The 24,253-nt window shown below is 43.2% G+C and overlaps 1 protein-coding gene across 2 annotated transcripts in view; it reads left to right on the top strand.

Moving 5' to 3' along the window:
* Positions 1 to 1,651: 1,651 nt before the first annotated feature.
* ZC4H2 (zinc finger C4H2-type containing) overlaps positions 1,652 to 24,253 on the top strand; it is a 28,489-nt gene continuing 5,887 nt past the window's right edge. Inside the window, exons 1-3 of one of the 2 annotated variants that reach the window (XM_083159297.1) lie at positions 1,652 to 2,157; positions 11,210 to 11,381; positions 22,432 to 22,604. In XM_083159297.1, coding sequence (XP_083015423.1) covers positions 2,105 to 2,157; positions 11,210 to 11,381; positions 22,432 to 22,604 — 398 coding nt within the window. In that variant the 5' untranslated portion in view covers positions 1,652 to 2,104. The remainder of the gene's footprint in view (positions 2,158 to 11,209; positions 11,382 to 22,431; positions 22,605 to 24,253) is intronic. The other variant, XM_083159296.1, reaches the window with a different exon arrangement.

Genomic DNA, 24,253 nt, shown 5'->3' with positions numbered 1-24,253 from the left:
AATAGTGCAATGTATTTTAAAATGATGCGCATGTTATTTTACATATGTGCTGTATGTTATCCAGTAGTTTTCATTTTTAACATTAGAATTGGGATTTTATTTGCCTTAGGTCAGATACATACGCAGGACAATTATATATTTTACTGGTCTTTTTATTGTTAATCAGATATAGGTTGTAAAGAGAATCAATCCATATAGATTTGTTGTAGCTGAAACCCCTCAAGATTCGTACACGCTCTGCGATACATCTTCAACGATAGGTACGACATCAATATCACGTATATATATATATATATATATATATATATTGTTCAGTGTGTACAGTCAATATCGTTAACGATGCGCATGGCTGTGAGTTGTTAAAGATGCCCCCTGTCATCTGTACATGTAGCTCAATCCGACAATGTAGTCATCGACCAATATCGTGAATAATATCGGCCATTGTGTACGATGAATATCGTTCTCCTGCGACACTGCTGATATAGTTAATTATATAGACAGCCACTAGAATCGTCAGAAATACACAACATTATTTATATTGTTCACATGTAATGGATCTGTAGGCAATACATGGTTTGGCAGAGTGTACAGGTGAATTACACAGTGTGTACAAGACTAAACATTGAGCGTCTGGTTTGTTCTACATTAGATTTCATGATGACCTGGATTAAGTATTACATTTATTTATATAGTTATATAGTGCCAAACATACAATACTACATCTTCACAAGAGCCAGCTTTTCAAAATGTCTGTGCCTGCCCCTCTATATGGTTGGAATATGCATTGACATGAATAGTGGCAGCTCAAATTTTGGCAGTGCTAACCCACATATCCACAGAGCTGGCTCCCATACACAGCGAATACGCATTCATATTAACACCAGTTCCATTGAAGAGTCTAGACATATTAACTGCTTCCATGTTTGTACACCATTGCTGCATTATAGGGCTTCTTACCACACTGCGTCCCAATTAATAGTAACAAAGATGTATTTTACCAGGAATTCAAAAAATATCATTGATTGTTTTGTTTTGCATAATAAATCAATCTTGTAAGTAATGATTCTCCTGTATTTATGTTCATTTTGAATATAACAATTGCACCTGTTTACACCAATGAGAAATGATATTACATCAATTAACTTAATGTAATTAACTCAAACAATTAAGTTAATGTAAAAATATGCTAATTACGCTTTGATGAGTTTTTTTGGTTACAATTAATCCTTTTTATGCATATAAACAAGAACATGTCCAGAACTTCTTTAAAATATAAAAAATAGTTGTTGGTGTAGTCATTCATCCATTGGGTGCAATACACTCTGGTTCCTATTCAGTCAGTTCATATGGTTTATATGAAATGTCTTGTTTCATGCAGAAACAATGAGGATTATTTACTAAAATGGGAGTTATATTGAAGATGGAATGTTGCAATGGGCAACCAATCAGATTATATCTATTAACTTCTAGAAATAACTAAATAAGTCGATTCTGATTAGTTGCTATTGGCAACAGCCCATCTTCAATAAAACTCCCATTTTACTAAATAAACTCCAGTGACTGAATGATATCCGACACCTTCATCCCACTAATAGTGATAGCCCATAAATTTCACTCCTCAAGCTAACAAGCCATTGATAAATGGAGGATGCAGTCAGGCGAAGACCAGCATATTAGCATCCTCCTCAGCAGGGCCACAAATACTCATTAGGAAGAGTCATATATGATGATATGCTGTCTTCCATTAATCTGGATACAACGCGCTGCCCTCCCTCCCCTGACAGCCTCGCACATCATTAGCTCGGGCAAATTGATGAAGAAGAAGACTGGAAGCAGAGCTGCTGTTCCGCAAGAGGCTGGTGCTGCTGCTGCCTGTGTGACGATCTGCAGGAAGTGCAGGCAGAGGGGCGCCCATGGCCTGCTGGGAGATGTAGTCTCTGCGGGCTATTAGGACTATGAGGAAACATTACACAGCGGACTGTATTTCCCAGCAGGCACCGCGGCCGTCACTTTGCTGGATCGGAGCTGTGTGCATACATTTATATCTATTGTATTATTTTCTACACTCACGTTTCACTGGACGCTTGGCTGCAGGGTGCAGAGTATGGGTGATGAGCAGGAGATTATGTGCAAGCTGGAAAGCATCAAAGAGATCAGGTATGGGCCTTCCATTGTATTGTTGTTCTATGAAATTACTGTAGAATGCATTCTGTTCTGCACAGACTATTGTTACCCTATGTAGAGTGCTGCATCACTATTCCCATACAGTTATTATTAGAATGCTATTTCCCCGTCCGTTGTAGAAGCAGCACGAAGTACAGGATTGTTATGGCCAAGTGATGTCCCTGGTATATAGATGTGGAGCTGGTGCAGTCTAGGAGCCGTCCCCCATTGCATATGTGTGCATACAACTGTGCATGGCCCTAGGGATTCTGGAAATTGTGTATTCAGCATTGGGGGAATATATATATATATATATATATATATATATATATATATATATATATATATTAAACACACACACACACACACACACACACACACATACATACATACATACATACATACATACATACATACATACATACATACATAACATACATACATACATACATACATACAGATGTGCTTAATGTAATGTGTGCAATGGCAATGATACTGCTGGTAATACCCTAATACCCAACTTGCTTGCTATATGCAGGAATGGCTGGATAGCGACATCCCCAGATACAGAAGTTAACAATGACAACGGTATGGTTAGACCAGTGGGGGTGCATAGTCACTCGTGTTACAATGTAGCCAGTGAAGTGATTCTCATCCCATTCTCCAGTGTTTAGAGTTCTGTTGTGTATGTACACAATAGCTTGAAGCATTTCCTATGAGAGTCAAGTGTTACTTCATCTATGGACAATGGGAGAATGTAACACTAAATGCATCTGGTTTAACTTCCTAACATCCACTTATCTATTGTGATAGCCTAGCTTTTGTCTCTATTTTACACAATCTGTATCTATTGCTGGACCTGTGTATTTCAATCCTTTTTAATTAGTACATTTTTAATAATATTGATGTTTTATAAACATAGCAGTTCATTTTGAAATATTGCATTCATTATATTGAATTCAGGTACTTGTTTCCTATGTGGGCGCCCAGGTTTTCAACGTACGGCACCGTAATGAAATCGGATCGCATCGGATTCGGTACTCGATGATGTACGATGGCATACGATGCTATCCGATCCGATTTCATTTTAAATCGGATCGCATCGAATGCGGTGACGTGATCAACCCCGATTTTTACATTGGAATCAATGTTAAATGGTCCCTGAGACCCGATTTTACATTGATTTCAATGTAATAACCCCGCAAACCCACGATTTGTATAGGAAACCTCCCCCTGATGGTTTAAAATGCGCCTCCATTGTTAACGCCACCCCAGTATTGACGTCAACCCGAAGCGTCAATACCCCCACTATCCACGTCGGCGTGGAGTTGAGAATAGAATAGTGTGGCGAGCGCAGCGAGCCACCGAGCCCGAAGCGTGGCGAGCGCACGCGGATACCTGTGAAGCCCGCGAGGGGACACGGATACCTGTGAAGTATCCGCGTCCGCTCGCCACGCTTCGGGCTCGGTGGCTCGCTGCGCTCGCCACACTATTCTATTCTCAACTCCACGCCGTCGTGGATAGTGGGGGTATGAAAAAGTCGGAGGACGCGTACCGCCGCCCCTCGCGGGGCTCGCTGCGCTCGCCACGCTTCGGGTTGACGTCAATACTGGGGTGGCGTTAACAATGGAGGCGCATTTTAAACCATCAGGGGGGGTTTCCTATATATCCTATGGGCCAACCATAAAAGCGGGAACGAAATCGGATCGCATCGCATCGCATCGTTCAATATCGTGTATGTGCATTTGTGGTATCCGATGCGATGCGATCCGATTTTTATACGGAGAATAGCATGGTGCGCAATTAACGTAGCGGGCGCCCAGATAGGAAACAAGTACCTGAATTCATTCTGAAGTCGACAGTTCAAAAATAACAACTGCGCATGGCCCTGTATCGTACACACACGGTGACTGTCCAGCATTCACCTTGTTTCATTTTTGGCATTGCCTTTATAGTAGGATTCCGACTAGTGTATGCTAAAGAATTATGTATGCTTCGTAATCCTAGGCTGAAGGATAACTTCTAAGTGGCTCAATCCAGGTTGTTTATGAATTATTGACTAGTATTTAGTATCAGTGCCTGTGTGTATGAGCTCAACCTGTTTTGAGTTCCTTTTTATGTAAAAGTTGCAACCTAGGTCATTTTATACTACCCAGTTCCCACACCTGTACCTTTTTATACTATTTCTCAAAATGAAAGAAAAATTGAAATAATGTTGAGAATGTAAATCAATCTACAAGAGACCATTTTGCCAGTAACATGTATATTGTTTAACATTTACCTTGAGCAAAAAATGATTTTATATGTTTAAGCCCATTTTTTTATAATAATATGCAGAATATAACATTACTACATAGTTTTATGTATCTCAGCTCTGTGCTAATAGCCAAATGCAGTAGGTTTCATAGAAATCTCATGCAAAAGGATAATTGGCACTTCAGGCAGCAGTCCCCATTTTTCTCAATGGCGACTGCAACTCTCCAAAAGGCCACTGTCACTCTCTGACGGACAGAGAGGCATTTTCAGAAAAGAGGGCCCTTGCGATGCATCTCACACAGCCACTGTCCTTCACTGGGCATAATTCTGTTCAAAATTGTTCTCACAAATATTCTGGAAAAGAAATGCATTCATAAGGAAGAATTACTTCACAGAAAGAGTAGTAGATAAGTGGAATAGCCTCCCATCAGAGGTGGTAGAGGCAAATACAGTAGAACAATTTAAACATGCTTGGGATAGGCATAGTGATATCCTTACAAAGAAATAAGGATCAAATATGGTTTGAGGTTACATGATACAAACAGAAAATATACTGACAGTTCCTTGGCGCAGATAAATTCTCTCTTTTCCTGGTACTCTTAGTTTTACCCAAAAAGGAAAAGAAAGAGACACACAATAGTGTAATACAGTTAAGGACACCAAATTAAAAAACACTGGTTTTTCTCCAGGATTTGGTTATAACTGGACTCGTACCCGTTAAGGTGGTCTACTTTTTTAGGGTAGACATATCATGTATCCTTGGGGGGCATGTTTGAAAAAGGGGCAGACTAGATCAAGTGGTTCTTATCTGTCGTCAAATTCTATGTTTCTATGTTTCTAAGTTGCATGCTGCCATATTTTGTGACAAAACATGCCATATGCAAAATCTGTTATACAAATCAAGAATAAAAATCAAGAATAAGCAGTGCTGTTTTCGTACTATGGAGGCAATTCAATAAAATAGGAATAGCGCCAGGAAGAGGGTCCCAGAGCAATTCAATGGACCATGCTGTTAAGCCGGATTAGAGGGATCCAAACAGCCTTTGTCCCTGCTCAACCAGCAGGGCGTCTGGCACTAAAATTGGAGAATTCCTACCTTGACTAAACACATGGTTAAAGTGCAGTAACGGATATCCCCCTACTAAATTCTCGGCATGATGGGGACAGTTGTATAGCTCTGAGGGCATCCTTCATGGCGCTATATATATCACCCTGAATTGAATAGTGCGAAGTTTTTCCAAAGCAACCAATCTGCTGACAATAATTTATCCAGCAGAGACAGGTATCTATTTAGCCAATGCTAATTTACCACATGACGAAAGTGGGCCCAAATCCTCCAATAGTATTATCGGACTATTAAACATAGCCCATGTGTACCATGCTGTAAATTACCTGTTTTGGGGCAATAACACAAGGAATCTGGGATATTCCCAGACTAGGATACGGTCATTAGGTCTACAACAACTAGGTCAACAAGCATTGGGTCGACACCACTAGGTCGACATGCAGCAAGGTCGACCTATTGGCCGAAGCATAGCGAGCAAAGCAAAGACATGCAGGGCACTTCAAACTGTGTCCATGTCGACGGTGTCGACATTCGGGTACAAAAAATCCCAGTGAAAAACCCCATGTCGACCTTTTGACTGTCGACGTAGCCAATGTTGACCTAAATCCACGTCGACCTTAACCCATGTCGACCTTAACCTATGTCGACATTGCTGCATGTCGACCTAGTGGTGTCGACCGAATGCTTGTCGGCCTAGTGATCCCAACCCCCAAGACTATTGCGTTATCATATAAAAGGGTGTCTCTAAACCTTAAGGCCCCCATACATTAGGCCGACTTGTCCAAAGGACAAGTCTGACCTATTCATCCTGACAGCTCCCCGGGGGTGTCAAACACGATTTGGCACTTGATGTGCAAGGTTTTGCGTGTGATAAATCGCATGCGATTTATCACATGCAGTCCCCAGGGAGCTGCAGGCGGAGGGAGCCGTGAGCCTGGCAGGGCGAGGGGCTTTTGTGGATAGCCGGGCATGTAGTGGGCGGGGGAACTCGCCGAGTGGACCACAGCGCCGGGTACTGGGAACACAAGCTGGGTGTAGGGAGCAACGGGGGCTGCGCAGGGAGCCAGGCAAGATAAGACGCTGCCCGGCTGCTGGGCAGGGCGGGAGGAGAGCACTTGAAGAAAAAAAAACTCATACAAATGAATGGGCAGCCACTGATTGGCTGAGACCTCTATCAGCCTATCAATGGCTTCCTATTCTTTGTATGGGCTTTTTTTTTAAGTGCTCTGCTCCCACCGTGCCCGGCAGCCGGGCCGCTTCTTCTCCTGCCCGGCTTCCTGCGCAGCCCCCTGCTCCCGCTGAAGGAAGCGGCTTCCTGTGCAGTGCCTGTTGCACCCTCCACCCGGCTTGCGTTCTCAGTACCTGACAGCAGAAGCTTCCTCCTCTGCCCGGCATCCCCCGCCCGCTGCTATTAACCACCCGCATGGCTCTGGGGTGCACTTAAGATTTAGCAAATCTTATGTGCAGCCCATCCGACCTCCCGACTCCGATCCGATGCGCACAGGACCGCGCATCGGGTTGGACGGGATATCTACATGTGCGATTTGGACCGATTTCACAGCCTGATTCCTCTGAATCGGGTGATTGGTAGAAAAGGATTGATACATATTTGCATATGTTAAATTAATTTTTATTTATTTATCTGATTTCACCTATGGAGAAAAAAAATCCAAATGGGCAGATTTAACAACAAGTGATATTCTTGTTATCCCTTGTTACAAATGATAAATGGTGCTCCAGCCTTTCACATCCTAACTGCCTTGTGTTTGAAAAATGACAGTTATCTCGCTTTCAGATCGCAAAATGCAGGGTCGCACCGGGACTTGGAAATAGTTCAGTCATGAAGCAACCCTGCATTTTGCTCTCTGTGTCCTCTTCAGCGACCCGGCAATATTGCTGGTTTTATTATGTCTTGTGGGGGTGGAGAGGCGGAGCGTCATCGGGGGAGGAGGCAGCGCTTGGAGCTGAAGCTTCTTCAAGCACTGCCTCTTCCGTCAGTGTGAACGGGAACTGGGTTGCTCGACCCAATTAACCTGTTCACACTGCACAGCAACGAACTGGAAAGAACCCTGCTTTTTTTTTACGGGTTGCTAATGCCAGTTTGCTGAACCTGGTAAGCCCTTTCAGATCACACCTATTACCGGGTCCAACTGGCAACAAACTGGCATGAACCCGTCTGAAAGGGGTAATAGGAACTGATCTTTTAAACTGAGTGATAACTAGAAAATCACTAATTGTTAAATCTGCCCCACAGTGTGCTAATTAATCATTTAATTTCGTTATCTACAAAAGCATAAGGTACGATGACACACACAATGGATATAAAGCTGGCAAAACACTTTGGCCCTGATTTAGGAACGCTTAGCCCCGCCCGGCTGAGCGCCCGCCCCCAAGCCTAAACCCCTAGGTAACATGTGAGGGGATGTGCGCGGACACATCCCCTCGCATACGGCTGTAGGGGGAGAGAAATTATTCGATGGTTGCTGACCATCGAATGATTTCTCTCCCCTTTAGGAATAAAAGTCAGTCTAGACTGACTTTTATTACCTTCGTTGTGTCTGCTGATGAGGGGACGGGCGCTGACCTCAACCGTCCGCTCCATGCAGGCATCGGCCTGCCCATTTTCCCATCGTTTTCCTAAAATGCTGGGTGTTCCCCTCCAGCCGCGAATGCCTCGGCGACTTTGATAGTCGCTGAAGGCATTAGAACAGAACCGCACCATCGGTCCCTGGCACGAATACTCTGGGGACCGATTCAAGCTGAAGCCCTTTGAATCTGGTTGTTCTACAGCGTGCTGATTGGTGCTGAATGTAGACAAACATGTGGAGGGCTGACTTGCATAGAACTGGTCATTTGGATTCCAAGCTAAGTGACAGAATCCTAATGTGTAACCACATATATGTACTAATTTTGGCCAGTGGAAGATATTTGGGTACTTGTGTATTATCATGGCGCCCACGATGTTGGTCGTAGTGCATCGCATGCAATATAGCATGTGATGCATGCGATTTTTAATTGTACAAGCACCCTGATGGGTGCTTACAATGTTAAATGCACCCCTATTGTCAACGCCACCTGTTCTGTTCAGCTATATGCATACCCTCTTCTGTTCAGCTATATGCATAGGCAAAATAAGCCAATGCTTCTCAGGTAGGGCTCATAAGCCAGGATGTAAGTTACCTTCCTTTTTTTTCTCCTTAATTGACTGTATACTGTATATGGCTTAATTCTATTGAAGTACTTTGTAGACTACAATGTAACTAATATTATTGTGCAACAGAAGCAGCTGTTCAAGGCAACATAACACAACAGGACACAAGTTAGCCCCAGGCACATACTACAGAACTCGGCTACTCGTTACTAATTCCTTTTTTTAATCTTATCACTTTCGTTTCAGGAACCGTAATATAAAGGGCTTCATTGAAATGTCAGCCTGTAGAGCAATAGAAATAAGTCTAAAGGTCATTTTGACTCTTCTGATTGTTAATTTTGCCTCCAACGACGGACGATGCGCACTCCTGCGAGTTGTTCACGACCCACCCCGTTGTCTGTTCAAGTATAGAAAAGGGAGCACATTGTTAATCCCCCGCTGTCGCTTCCCCCTGCTGGAATTGGCAAGCGTCTATGGGCAGTATTCAATGAAAATAATCGCGGCGTGCAGCGAATCCTGTTAAGGATTCGCTGCACAGTCGCCGTGTTCCGGAGCCTCGCTGCCCCCCTGCTATCCCCGTATTCAACGTCGCAGGGGCTCGCTGCCCCAGACGGCAAATCTTAACCCCTGCGGCGTCCCGCAGGGAGCCGGCGGCAGGCGGATTCAGTATGAAATCCCAGTGGTCGGGATCCCGGCGTTCAAAATCCCGACGCCGGAATCCCGACCGCCGAAATCCCGACAAGGGGGGGATGTGGATCGCCCCCCCTTGCGGGCTTGCTGCGCTCGCCATGCAGCGGCCCGGAGCCTCGCTACGCTCAGCACGCTAATTTATTCTCCCTCCAGGGGTGTCGTGGACACCCACGGAGGGAGAAAGTGTCGGGATTTCGGCGGTCGGGATTCTGAACGCCGAAATCCCGACCGCCGGGATTTTAACTGCATCCCCGGCAGGCAGGGAGATGGAAGTCTCCCTGCCTGCCCCAGAACGTGTGTGGAGGGGAGGAGGGCTCCCTGGGACCCAGGCAGCACAAGCTGCACCCTGGGAGAGCCAGCAGGGAACCGGCTATTCACTGCTCCTGATCGTGCATATGTAATGATCGGGATCAGTGAATATATGAATATCTAATGAGCGGCTCTCTGCTCCCGGCTCCCTGCTGGCTGTTATGTGTAAAAAAAATATATATTTTTTCAAATTAAATATATATTCATGTGCTATAAGCACATAAATAAAAATAACATACCTATTCAAAGAATAAAATTCCTGATTTTTTTACACCAAATGTAAAAAACAACAACTTTATTTTAAAAGTTCACATTCCACTTAATGAAAAGATGGCGATTTGCTACACGGCCACACATGGCGAAAATCACTTAGAAAGACGGCGAAAAGTGCACGTCGAATAGGGTGATTCACTTTCTGACACAACAAAAATCTCCTTCCAACGCGAAAATAGCACAAATTCGCCATAAAACATGGCGAATTGGCCTCATTGAATACTGCCCTATGAATTTGCTGATGCCAGGAACACGGCCAGGTCCCCGCAACCGGCAATATCAGCGGTGGGGATCACATAGTGGGGGATATTCTGGTTGACACGCAGCGTTGCCTCGTTGGCAGCGCTGCGTGTAATTTTTTGCCTGCCGTTCGCATTTGCTGCTGCTCCCCACTCGCAGTGCGGCTTCCCCTGCACAGCTGCAAATAAATGTTTAGCAGAAACTCCGATGCTTTCTCAGAGAGGTTGCAGATTTTCTTCCTGTCTTATACTAAATATGCGGGTTACCTTGAAAGTGCTGAATACTTATTTACATTTTTTTATTACAAATTTAAATAGATTTTTTTTTGTCATGCGTTCACCGATTCCATGTAAAATGACACATAATTCGTTGTTCCAAGAAAAGTACTTTTAAATACACAGTTTGAATGTATGCTGTTTGTGTAGTCATAGGTGGAACTGTGTTTTGACAGCTGTAAATATATATTTAGTGATGAGATTATTCCCGCTTCAACTTTCACTGCTTAGTTGTGCCTTACCTTTGTAATCATAGTGATGTGAATTAGAAATGGATGCAGTTTAAATCCCGGCGGTCGGGATCCCGGCGTTCAGAATCCCGACGCTGGAATCCCGACCGCCAAAATCCCAACACTTTCTCCCTCTGTGGGTGTCCACGACACCCCTGGAGGGAGAATAAATTAGCGTGCCGAGCGTAGCGAGGCACCGGGCCCGCTGCGTGGCGAGCGCAGCGAGCCCGCAAGGGGGGGCGATCCACTTCCCCCCCTTGTCGGGATTCCGGCGTCGGGATTTTGAACGCCGGGATCCCTAACGCCGGGATTTCATACTGAATCCATTAGAAATACTTCAATATATGTTGCATTTTGGGTAAATTGTTGAAAATATTATAATAATAGGTACATGTTTTCAATACTGAAATGGTTCCCATAATGCTTAGCTGACAAATATACTGAACCATGTGTTTGGCTACTGAAAATGGAACAAAGAAGCCTTGATATCACCCTGGCCTCGAATTTTTTTATTGTTGCTTTTATATAATAATTGCAGCCATTTTGGTTCCTACAGGAACAAGACTCTGCAGATGGAGAAGATAAAGGCTCGTCTGAAATCAGAATTTGAGACTTTGGAGTCTGAAGAGCGACACCTGAAGGAGTACAAGCAAGAAATGGACCTTTTGCTCCAGGAGAAGATGGCCCACGTCGAAGAGCTGAGACTTATCCATGCTGACATTAATGTGGTGTGTATTCTAAGACATGCACCTACATACATACAGTAGAGCAGTGCCGGCCAAACCAATCCTCGAGATCTACCAACAGTTCACATTTTCCAGACCACCTGGCTGGTACACAGCAGTACTCATTACTAACTCACATTTTACACACCACCTGGCTGGTACACAGCAGTACTCATTACTAACTCACATTGTACACACCACCTAGCTGGTACACAGCAGTACTCATTACTAACTCACATTTTACACACCACCTGGCTGGTACACAGCAGTACTCATTACTAACTCACATTGTACACACCACCTAGCTGGTACACAGCAGTACTCATTACTAACTCACATTTTACACACCACCTAGCTGGTACACAGCATGACTCATTACTAACTCACATTTTGCACACCACCTAGCTGGTACACAGCAGTACTCATTACTAACTCACATTTTACACACCACCTAGCTGGTACACAGCAGTACTCATTACTAACTCACATTTTACACACCACCTAGCTGGTACACAGCAGTACTCATTACTAACTCACATTTTACACACCACCTAGCTGGTACACAGCAGTACTCATTACTAACTCACATTTTACACACCACCTAGCTGGTACACAGCAGTACTCATTACTAACTCACATTTTACACACCACCTAGCTGGTACACAGCAGTACTCATTACTAACTCACATTTTGGAAGTGGATTTATTCCTGACACATTCTACAGATACACAGGTGGTCTGGAAACATGAACTGTTGGTAGATCTCAAGAACTGGTGTGGCAACCCCTGCATTAGAGACATTTTGTAGACTTAACTAGTATTTATGAGAATGCATCCGATCAATTTACAAGGACTAGGTGACATCATTGATGTACAAAATGCTCCAAAATGTATAAGTTATATTGAAATGTTTTAAATAAATAAAAAAAGCAAAAAGTATGTGTCAAAGATATTAAAATATAGGCCCTTATTTTGGTTTACTCGCAGAGGCAAATTCCTTCTCAAATGGACAAAACCATGTGCACTGCAGGTGGGGCAGATGTAACATGTGCAGAGAGAGTTAGATTTGGGTGAGTTATTTTGTTTCTGTGCAGGGAAAATACTGACTGCTTTCTCTGCACAAGTTACATCTGCCCCCATGCAGTGCACATGTTTTTTTTCCATTTGAGAAGAAATTTGCCTCTGCGAGTGAACCAAAATAAGGCCATAGCTCATCTATATCTAAAGGCCACCATACACTAGGTCCCAAGTCGGGTGGTCGGACTTCCCCCTGAGCTTCCCTGGCTGCTCCCCGGGGGAGCTTGATTAGATTGGCACTTGATGTGCCATTTTTTACATGTGATAAATCGTCTCGATTTATCACATGTAAAAAACCCGGGGAGCAGGGGGGGGGGGGGGCTACAGAGCAGGGCTGCTGGTGGGAGCAGGGGGGGCTGGGGACGCTGCGGGGGACACAGGCGGCATAGAGCCGGGCAGAGGGAGCCGGCAGCCGGGAGCTGTCAGTGCTAGAAAAAAAAGCCGATACAATGAATGGGCAGCCTGTGATTGGCTGAGCGCTCTCTGACTGGCTGAGAGAGTGCTCAGCCAATCACAGGCCACCCATTCATTGTATGGGCTTTTTTTTTTTATTCAGTACTGACAGCTCCCGGCTCCCCCTGCCCGGCTCTATGCCGCCTGTGTCCCCCGCAGCGTCCCCAGCCCAGGGGCAAACCCAGGATTTTCAGAAGGGGGTTTCCAGAGGGGCGGAGCAAAGCACGGAGATGGACACTTAGGTGACCCAGTATATGCCGGGTCAGTTAAAGTATTATAGATAGACCAAATGTATATAAATAATAACAATAAAATAAATATATATATATATATATATATATATATATATATACACATACACACACACACATATACACACACACACACATACACACACACACATATATATATATATATATATATATATATATATATACATATATACATACAGGGGCATCAACAGCAGTGTAAACCCCTGGGCGTAGCAATGTATTGGGGCACCTACCAATCCTCCAGCGGTAGGGGTGGGGGAAGCTTTGATGTCCCCCGGGTGGTAGGGGGTATTATATCAACCGCTCAGCATGTAGGGCCTGGATCAGTAATTTCCACTAATTACCCCTTTACTGTACAGATGTGGGAGATGGGGTGGGAGAAGGGGGCATTGGGCTGAATGAAGGGGCCTTGATACATAACTTCCAGGGTGGTAGAGGATGTTTAATATGCAGAGGAGGGGTGTATAGTGGAGTGGGCTTATTATTCATAATTTTCTGGTGGGAGGACAGCTTGCTTGACTGTAGATATCTCCAGTTCCCAGAAATAGATTTCTTAGATTTTAATGGAATTAAAAACTAGAGAATCCCACCTACCAAATGATATTGGGGACTAGGGGATCAGAGTTCAGGAGGCAGAGCAATCTGCCAACGAGTATATAAAACTACATACCAGGTGTGTGGAGCTGGAGCAGTAACCAGCAGCTGGAAGGCTGATATCTCTAGTTCTGGAACAGTAGAGACAAGCTGCTAGTGTCCAGCAAAGGGGGAGAGTCCCAGCTTTTGGAATATACCCTCAGAAAAACTCTAAGTCAGACAGAACCTGAAATATCTGACTGGGAATAGCAATTAACAGGCTTGGATGGGGACCACTGCTTTGAAGTCAGATATCTCCGGTTCCCAAGGGCTGATTTTTTAAATTCTTGTACCCATGGAAAGAGGAGACACTCAGCTTTCAGCCTCGGGCCCTTAGACTCCTGGGGGGGTTTCTGGGTACTCAGAAACCCCCCCTGCGTGCGCTACTGCAGCCCCCCTGCTCCCTCCACCGCCGCGCCGCCCCACTAGGTCCCAAGTCGGGTGGTCAAACGTGCAGCAGGTCCGACCACCCGACGCAGATCCGATGCGCACGGGACCGCGCATCGGATCTGAGGGGACATCAAAACTAGCCGATTTTGGTCCGAATTCGGCCAGATCCGACTGATCTGGCCGAAATCTGACCAAAATCGGCTAGTGTATGGGGGCCTTTACTTTAGGGTTCAGTTCCTTATACTGAGATGTAATTATCCCCCCCCCCCCAAAAAAAAACACACAAAAAAAAACCAAGTATCCATCTTGCAGTATATTATGGGTATTCAATTAAGTGCCGTTTTTACAGACTAGTCGAAAAAACTGCACTATTTTCCAGTTTTAGGTCAAATTTACATTTGCTCTAATCAATTGTGCAGAAAAACACGTGGATTGTATTACTCGCTGATCCACAAGTTTTTGCTGAAACTAGAGTCTTTTACGACTTATTTTTTGTCATGTTTCACCGATGCAGTTTTGACTTTCTAATAAATGTGTAACTGCATTGGCGAAACATGACTAAAATCATCCGAAAACGGACACAATTAAATAGTCATAATTTTTCTGGCTAGCCACGATAAACAGACTTGATTGAAAGCACCTCTAAAGCCTAAAATCCCATATAAAGTGAATGCACTGCAAGTACATTTTAGATCTATGTAAACAGCTTCAGGACAAGATAGTTCACTTTAAATGTTGTATATAAGTGCTTTGTGCATTTGTGTCGGAAAAGAAAGTCCTATGAAGATTATCCAGAATTGTGGTACTGTATGAAATCTCCAATGCATTTCACCTTGCACTTTAGTAAGGTTTTTTTTCCTGCATATATATAAGATCTTGGGTGAAATGTAATAGGATGAGAGATTCAGAAATTGAGAGATTTGGTAAGAAATCTCCAGTTTTTTTTTTTTTTAAAGCAGCAATCCTTTACACTTCATAATCAAACTGGTTTTGCCGGTGTAAATGATTGCCACAAAAATGATTGCCACAAAACAACAACCTGGAGATTTCTTACCAAATCTCTCACTTTCTGAATCTCTCATCCTATTACATTTCCCCCTTTGTATCAGCTTTATAAATAACAAAATAAATTTAAATGGCCCAGTCACGGGGAAAGGCTTAAATACTTCTGATACCAGTAAATGGTAATGAGGCCTCTCCCTGAATCAATAGTCTGCTGTAATTTAACATGTTGATTTAAATCTTCCAAAGGAAAATGGATTTCTGTTGCCAGTCACAACTGATTACTGTCATAATAAAACAGGCCTTGGATTTGTGTGTTTTCACAGAACCCATTGTAGTAAAGGCTGCATAAGTATTCACAATAATCAAGGAAACGCTGGAATTTTAAAATTAAATTGTAACAACACTTGTCAGTGTAATAATCTGTGTACATTGTTATGTAACATTAATAATGCATGTTCGTATTCTATTTAAATAAGTTGCATACACCAGATATTGTACCCGTGTTCAGAAGGACACAGAATCGGAATAGACAAAATAATCAGTACGCTATGGGCACAGCTGGGTGGTGAATCTGTTTTTTTTTTTTTAAAGAAAAACAAAACCGTGCATTTTCCATAACCAAGCATATGCATCTATGGGTAATTGGAAGTCATACTCTTTTCATTGCACTTGGCCAAGTTTAGTGGAGTGCAAACTAATGTTGTTCTACATTAAGATACATCCTTATAGATCTTTGCTTCAGCCACATTAAAGGCTGCGTGAGAATCTTCTAGAACTCGCATCATTTTTCTTTCATGAAAATTTTAGTTGCAACACAACTACGACGCATCAGGAGACTGTGCTGCTTATTTTGATATGACAATTATATCTGTGTGACTGAGTCTCTGAATCTGTATATAAGTTCTGTTGTGCTCCATACACAGACTTAGGCTATTTTATTTATTTATTTACAGTTTCTTATATAGCGCAGCAGATTCCGTTGCGCTTTACAATAGTAGACAGTGATAAGACAAACTGGGTAACAACAGACAGACTTGGAGGTAGGAGGGCCCTGCTGCAAGCTTACAATCTATAGGGATATAGGGGGGAACATAAGGACAGGCTATCACAATATATGTGTTTTATATCAAATTAATCAGCTCAGTCTTGTGCATCCTAGTCGCATTGTGTTGCGACAAAGATGCATTTCGGGGAAAACGATGCTTGACGTTGGCAGAGTTGCACGGGACCTCACAGATGACTCATTCTAGGCATCTAACGGTTCATGGCATATTGAGGCTAGATGTGTGAGAATGCATCTCTATGTATGTATGTATGTATGTATGTAGGGTACCCATTTGCCTGCGAGTGCCAGAATGGCAGGGGAAAGAGAGCACTTTTAAACTTCAGTAATACCACTTTCACATTGCAAACCCATGTCTGACCCGGGATTTTAAACCCAGGTCTGACCCAGGATTTTGAACCCGGGTTACCCCTTTTCACACTTTTCGCCAATTATACATAGGGTTTAACCCCTTTTTTGACCCGTGTTGAATTGCTGGGTTGCTCCACCAGTTACTCACTTTGATGCTTTCGCACTGCACCTCAACCCGGGCTGACACGAGTTATAAGTGAGATGTGAAAGGGGTATTACTGAAGGAGGTACAAGTTATATTGCTCACTTGCAGCACTACATACATTGGCAGGCTAGTGCCCCATCAATAATGCATGCAGTTTGAGTGATATCACTGGCTAGTCATTATCATCTGGTAGCTAATACAGGTCTCGGAGAATTTAAGAACTATCTGATTGGACCACACAAAGGCGGCAGAGGATGGGGGTGCTATTGCCTATGCAGCTTAATGGAACGTCACCATTTATTAAATCCCCATATGACATTTTTTTTTAACTCTTTATTTGTACAATAAGAGCTGAATGATCATACAGAGAAAAATATGCAGAAAGCAATTAACAGATAACTCAGTTTTCCATGATAATACAATATATTATTATTATTATTATTATTATTATTATTAATAACAACAGTTATATATAAGTCAAATAAAATAAATCAGGAAGGGGGGGGGGGGTCACATCTATAGGAGGAATAGAACAAACAAGGGTACTTATGTATTATCTGGACTCCCATGTTAAATGCAACCCATTTTTTCATACCCCTACTATTCAACTACGCATGGAGTTGACTTTATATAGTGTGGCGAGCGCAGCGAGCCACCGTGCCCGAAGCGTGGCGAGCGCAGCGAGCCCCGCGAGGGGACGCGGTCTCATAAGAAAAACGGGAGTCCAGATATTACATAAGTACCCAAACAAGACACTAGGACCCGATGACAACATTTTTGTTTTTGTGTGGTTTTTAATCCTTTAACTGTACCTGTGGGACATTTCCAAAATCCTGCTAAGGGGCCCATAGATGTATAGTTATGCCCACTTATTTTTAAAATCACAATCCTAAGATTTAAAGATAAAGTAGAAAATGTTTCTATCAATTATTGACAAAAATGGCTTCCAAAATAGGGCCATACATGACAAGACCCTATGATGTGTTAATTGTACATTCTCAGCCACTGATATGCCAACAAAGACAGGGGGCTGATGTAAAGCTTGCTGCAATTGATTCAAGCTGCTGTTGTTAATAAACTTTATGACCAAAGTGCAATATTGATTGTTACTATGGCCTATTAGGGTGAGTAATTATGCAACCAGCACATATTGGCGGTTTTATTTATTATGTATACAAGTCTTTATATTTTAATTGTCTTTCTGGTACTTGTTTCCTAGCACGGCGCCCATCGCATCGCAGACCATAAGGCATATGATGGTATGCGATGCGATGTTATGCGATGGCAGCCGATGTTATACAATTTTACATTGTATGCCATATACAATGGTATACGATTTAAAATTGTATAAGCAAATGGATGTTTTCAATGTTAAATGTGCCCCCTATAAGGTAATTAATTGTATAAGCACCGTAATGGGTGCTTACTATGTTAAAAGCACCACCAACGCCACCCATACTATCAACGCCAACCCAAAGCGTGGAGAGCGCAGCGAGCCCGCGAGGGGCGGCGGTATGCGTCCTCTGACCTTTTCATACCCCCCACTATCCACGTCGGCGTGGAGTTGATTTTATATAGTGTGGCGAGCGCAGCGAGCCACCAAGCCCGAAGCGTGGCGAGCGGACGCGTATTACTTTACATGTATTCCGCGTCCCCTTGCCGGGCTCGCTGCGCTCGCCACGCTTTGGGTTTGCCACACTATATAAAATCAACTCCACACCGAGGTGGATAGTGGGGGTATGAAAAGGTCGGAGGACGCGTACCGCCGCCCCTCGCGGGTTCACTGCGCTTGCCACGCTTCGGGTTGGTGTTGATAGTGGGGGTGGCGTGGGGGTGCATTTAACATTGTAAGCACCCATTAGGGTGCTTATACAATTAAAAAACGTATAGGGGCTTATCCATTTTAATATTGCATCGCATGCCATATGCCCGCATGCAATGCGATGAGATGTCATACAACTTAATATCGTGGGCGCCGTGCTAGGAAACAAGTACCGTCTTTCTACTTTTGGTATATTATATAAGAGTACACACTTGTTGATTATTTGTTATGTCTGTATACTTTAGGTGTGCAATTTTATCTGTATTCATAACCGCAGTAATAAAAAGGGTGCACCTGGTAATTTGTTTTTACTGGGTCTCTAGTGGCTTGGCCTCCTTCTCGCCTCCAGTAATGGCTCCTACACACAAAGCGATTTCAGCCCATTTTCTAAGCAATCTGACTAGATCACTTAGAAAATGACCCTACATCGATCCGTGTGTAGGGGGTCGTAGCGATAGCCATGTGCGCCACCACGTGTTGGTATCGCTGGGCGAGTAAGATATTGCATGCCAGTCAGGGCCTCTGTTCACACCGGAGAACACTGGCCCTGAGAGATCGTTTAGCACATGTTACTGACACATCAATGTGTGCTGAACCATCTTTCTTTCTAGCAACGCTCAGATCGCTCAGCACAGTCACCCCTGTAGGCCCCATTAAAGTCTGATTGAAGGCTATCTTCATTGGATAATGTTTGTGTGCTAATAGTGTCAGATTTCTTTGCATTGAAATAGAATCTTTGTATTGTTCAACATCCTGTGTTGGTAAAAGGGAAAGTGCTCCTCTTGATTGTTGTGATTAGATTGTGTTCTAATAATGTGGATATATGTTTGCAAGTTTAGGTGCTCTTTTTGAACCCATGATTCTAGGGTTTATTTCTGTGCAGAAAGTGCTTAGGTAGTCGGTCAATTGTGGTTTTTTTTGTTTTTGTTTTTTTTGATACATGATTCTAAACATTTGCTTCATTTACTATTTACATGGACTTTGGGAATAGTAACCTGGGGCAAGCGCAGTGAGCCACCTTGCATGAAGGTATTAAAAATGTACATATTATTAAACATACAAGATTTAACATAACAAAACTAAAGAAATCAAAATCGACAACTATTTCTATGTCTACCATTGTCATGTCAACCTTAGGTGCATGTCGACCTATTTTACGGTCTACCTAAATACTGAAGAACTTCTATACATGGATGTTTTGTTTGTGCGCATGCGCAGGATCTTTGGGTGAACGGACGTGGCAAATTGATTATTTTCCGGCCCGTTCGCATGGAGCAATGCGGGCAGGAGGCATGGGGCGGCAGGCACGGGTTGTGCCCATGGAAACACCCATTGTTTCCCATTCCCATGCAATTGGCACTGTGATGCCGGTGTCAGGGGCAACTAGCTAATGTCAGCTGCTCGCCCTATTCATGTAGCCGGCGCCGCAAATTGGAGTCACTGGAGAATGACTTAGATTTGCGAGAACTTAAGAAATCAATCAATGGTTGGCGACCATCAAATCATTTTGGCCCACACGCAAAGATGCGAATGGATGTTTATGCAAAACATCCATTCACATGCATGCGGGGACATTCACCTGGGGGGGGGGGGAGGGGGGCGTCCGTGCTTCTGTAGTTCCACTGCACCTGCATTGTAAATGTTCAATGTTTTTATATATGAGTGTGATTTACGTGATACAGCTTGGATCCTCTTCCAAAGCAGGATGCTAGCTTGTAAATAGTATTTCTCAGAAGCCGTTTCCAGCCACCCTAACAAATGTGCCCATGTTTAAGGTAGGGAGATAGATAGTTTTCATATAAACTGTCCGTGTTTCATGGGATTTATTGACTGATCATAAACCACCAATCACTGACTCTCCGCCGCCTCCTCTGTACAGTTTTCACTCACACACTTTACTTATTAAAGCAATTCTTGAAACATTGACTGGAAAAAATCACATATCACATTTAGCAACTTTAACTTTACAACTGTAATCTCTCAGGAGCAGGGCCCTCCTCCCCAACTGTAATCTCTCAGGAGCAGGGCCATCGTCCCCAACTTCTCTTATTTAATCCATCTTTGATGGCACCAAATCCCTATGTTTTTTGCCACGCTGCTACTTATTCCAGTGTCCTCTGCGGATGCAGCTATGGTGATGTACCCTGTACTTGTCATCTATTGTCTTCAGCTGTAAGTCACTGTTTTGCTTACTAATGTATGTACTTGAGCGCCCTTGTGCTGCCATATAAATAAAAATACATATAATAATTATTATGATCCTTTATTTAAACTTGACTTAATGTAATAAAAATGAGTAAACCGTCATTTAATCATCCTATTTGGAGAAATAAATTATTAACTAAAACAAATTATAGGCAGGGACTGTCATATATTGGTTTTGCATTATTACCCTTAGCATTGAGTGACTTGTGATATGGGCGATCATTGCATTGTATCTCGTTAGTCATCTATAGGCGAGCATGTATACATTTTTTTCTTTGATCTGTGACTTTTCTGAATATAATGTCACCGTTGCTAACCTCCAGAAGATACTGTGCTAATCTTTACTAAGAAACCGCATGTGGGAACATGTCGGCCATTTTTGCTGCTACTTCAGTTTTACCTCTCCCATATTGTCAATCCCTCTGTGATGAAAACATCACAGAGTGGGCTTTACTCACACTAGGGCCCTTATTCAGATCTGATCGCAGTACAAGTTTGTTCTCAAAATGGGCAAAACCATGTGCACTGCAGGTGGGGCAGATGTAACATGTATAGAGAGTTAGATTTGATTGAGTTATTTTGTTTCTGTGCAGGGTACATACTGGCTGCAATATTTTTACACAGCAATTTAGATTTCAGTTTCAACACACCGACCTCTCTCTGCACGTGTTACATCTGCCCCACCTGCAGTGCACATGGTTTTGCCCATTTTGAGAACAAATTTGTACTGCAATCAGATCTGAATAAGGGCCTGGGTTCAGGGTGCTAGTTAATGAGGAAGGCATCTTTTAATTTTATTGGGCCTAATTTTGCATGTGATGTAGCTCTGCAGCCACCGTGGCTTTATGGGTAAAATTTTGTGTTTGAAAATTAGAATATGTCTTCTCACTGATCGGAATGCGGTCACAAGGTCGACCCTATGAAGGTCGAAATACATTAGGTCAACGGCTTAGGTCAACAAATGAAATAGGTCGACATGGCTAAGCTCAACAGGGTCAGAAGGTTCCTGTCAAGCTTAGGTCGACAGTGGAAGGTAGACAGTCAAAAGGTCAACATGAGGTTTTTTTTTTAGCCCTACCATCCACTACAGAGTGGTGTTGGGAGACTAGAATTGTGCCCAAAGCATGGCAAGCACAGGAAGCCATGCGAGGGGATGCAGGACACTTACACAGTGTCCATGTCGACGTATGTCGACCTAATGCTTGTGTCGACCTTCCGACCTATTTCAGGTGTGGACCGAAGCCCTGTCGACTTTCATTGAGTCAACCCTATGACCCATACCCCACTGACCAGCACCCTGGACCTACAGTGACCTTGTTACCTGCGCTCTGTAGCAGCACTGCACGAGCGGTCATCCGGTACTTAGCTGCGGTAATTCCGCCATCACATATATATCAGAATCAGGGGAAGAGAAGCTCTGTACATAGATAAAGTATATAAATAAATAATGGTGGTGTATTACACTTCTCAGAGCATTACTATGGCGTATATAGAAACATAGAATTTGACGGCAGATGAGAACCGTTTGGCCCATCTAGTCTGCCCCTTTTTTATCCTGCAGGTAATCTCATATTTCTTTGTAAGGATAATTACAGGGCCTCCTCACAGCAATATTTCCTTTTCTTTTATACTCTGCAGATGGAAAACACTATCAAACAGTCCGAGAACGACTTGAACAAACTGCTGGAATCTACACGCCGACTCCACGACGAGTACAAGCCTCTGAAAGAGCACGTGGATGCCTTGAGAATGACCCTAGGGCTGCAGAGACTGCCGGACCTTTGTGAAGAGGAGGAAAAGTTATCTCTAGAGTAAGTGTTGCTATGGTTTCACAAATACGGGTTTATTCATGTTATTTTTACTGCTTTCTAAATGGTGACGAATAACGCCCCTATCCATGTGCTGCACTCACTCCACTTTAGTTGTGCACTGTGCAGATGACTTCAGTAGTCTTATCACTAGTTTAACATGATGTTCACTTTGTAGCTGAAACACAATTTGTTGGTTGCTTGAGATGGGTATGGGTCATAGGGCCGACAAGAGGATTGTCGACATGCATTGGGTTGACCACTGAAGGTCGACCTGTCTGAAAGTCAACACAAGCATTAGGTTGATATGAGCAAGGTCGATAGTTAAAAGGTCAACATGGGTTTTTTCTCTTTTTTTTAATCACAAATGTCATCTTAGCCACTAGAAAAGTTCACTTCGTTCCCTCGCATGGCTCGCTGCACTATTTTATTCTTCCACCATGCCCTAGTGCCTTGATGGCTAACCTTGACACTCCAGCTGTTGTTGAACTACACATCCCAGCATGCTCTGCTTCAATTTTGCTATTTGGCCAGGCTAAATCTGATGTAGAGCATGCTGGGATGTGTTGTTCTACAACAACAACAACTGGAGTGTCAAGGTTAGCCATCAGACCCTAGTGGATGGTAGGGCATGAAATACCGCCTGTCAGCACATGTTGGTTCAAAAATAAGTGAAAAGCCCCATGTCAACCTTTTGACTGTCTACCTAATGCATGTGTCGACCTAATGTTCATGTCAACCTAACCCCATGTCAACATTCATGCATGTCGACAGTCAGACCTTCCCCTTGTCGACCATATCCCCTTGAGATGTGAGTCATGCTGTAGAGAAAATGGCTTGGCTTACATAGGAGCATCTTTATAAATAATGTTGGAGCTCTTCCTTAGCAGACCCCTGAAAACTGGGGGCATGAGATTACATCCTGCAATGCATTCTGAATGAACAATGCCATGGTGTCTCTTCTTCCTCTGTGGTGATTGGTCCTTTTTCATCAAAGCGAATGCACTGCAGTTCACAGCAGAAGGATATAGATTGTACGCTTGCGAGCAGGGCCCTCCTACCTCTATATCGGTTTGTTTCTACCAAGTTTGTTTAATCATTGTTGTTTCCAATTGTGAAGCACAACGGAATATGCTGCACAATGTGGCAGATGTAGTAAGCCTTAACAAGAGATAAATGCAAGGGTGATAAAGAGAGATAAACGTCCAGCCAATCACATCCAGGCCCATAAAGTGAGAGTGGCCATGCACAGACTTCTGGACACTGAAGAGTTAATTTTCTAAAGCTTCTAAAAATGAAAAGAGGTGATGTCGCCCATAGCAACCAACCAGATTCTGTCTATCATTTTTCTATTGCATCATAGAAAATGATAGACAGAATCTGGTTGCTATGGGCAACATCAACTCTTTTCATTTTAAGAAGCTTTAGTAAATTATTTACCCCTGAGTATCTGAGCTAGTAGTACTTGTTTTGCCAACAAAAATCATTATACTTGAAAGCTTGATTATTTTTTTATTTTTTTTTGCCATTGGCTGTGATAGTTATTCACAGACTAATTGATGTTTTTGTGAGATAATAGGGAAATGGTGACTCAAACACGTTGCCTGTGGCGACCATTTAAGCGGTGTGCTGCAGCTTGCGAGCCCATTACA

Source organism: Crinia signifera, chromosome 9 (assembly GCF_055691185.1).
Source record: "Crinia signifera chromosome 9, ASM5569118v1, whole genome shotgun sequence".
NCBI classification, from domain to species: Eukaryota; Metazoa; Chordata; class Amphibia; order Anura; family Myobatrachidae; genus Crinia; species Crinia signifera.
This window is presented reverse-complemented; position numbering and strand designations above follow the sequence as displayed.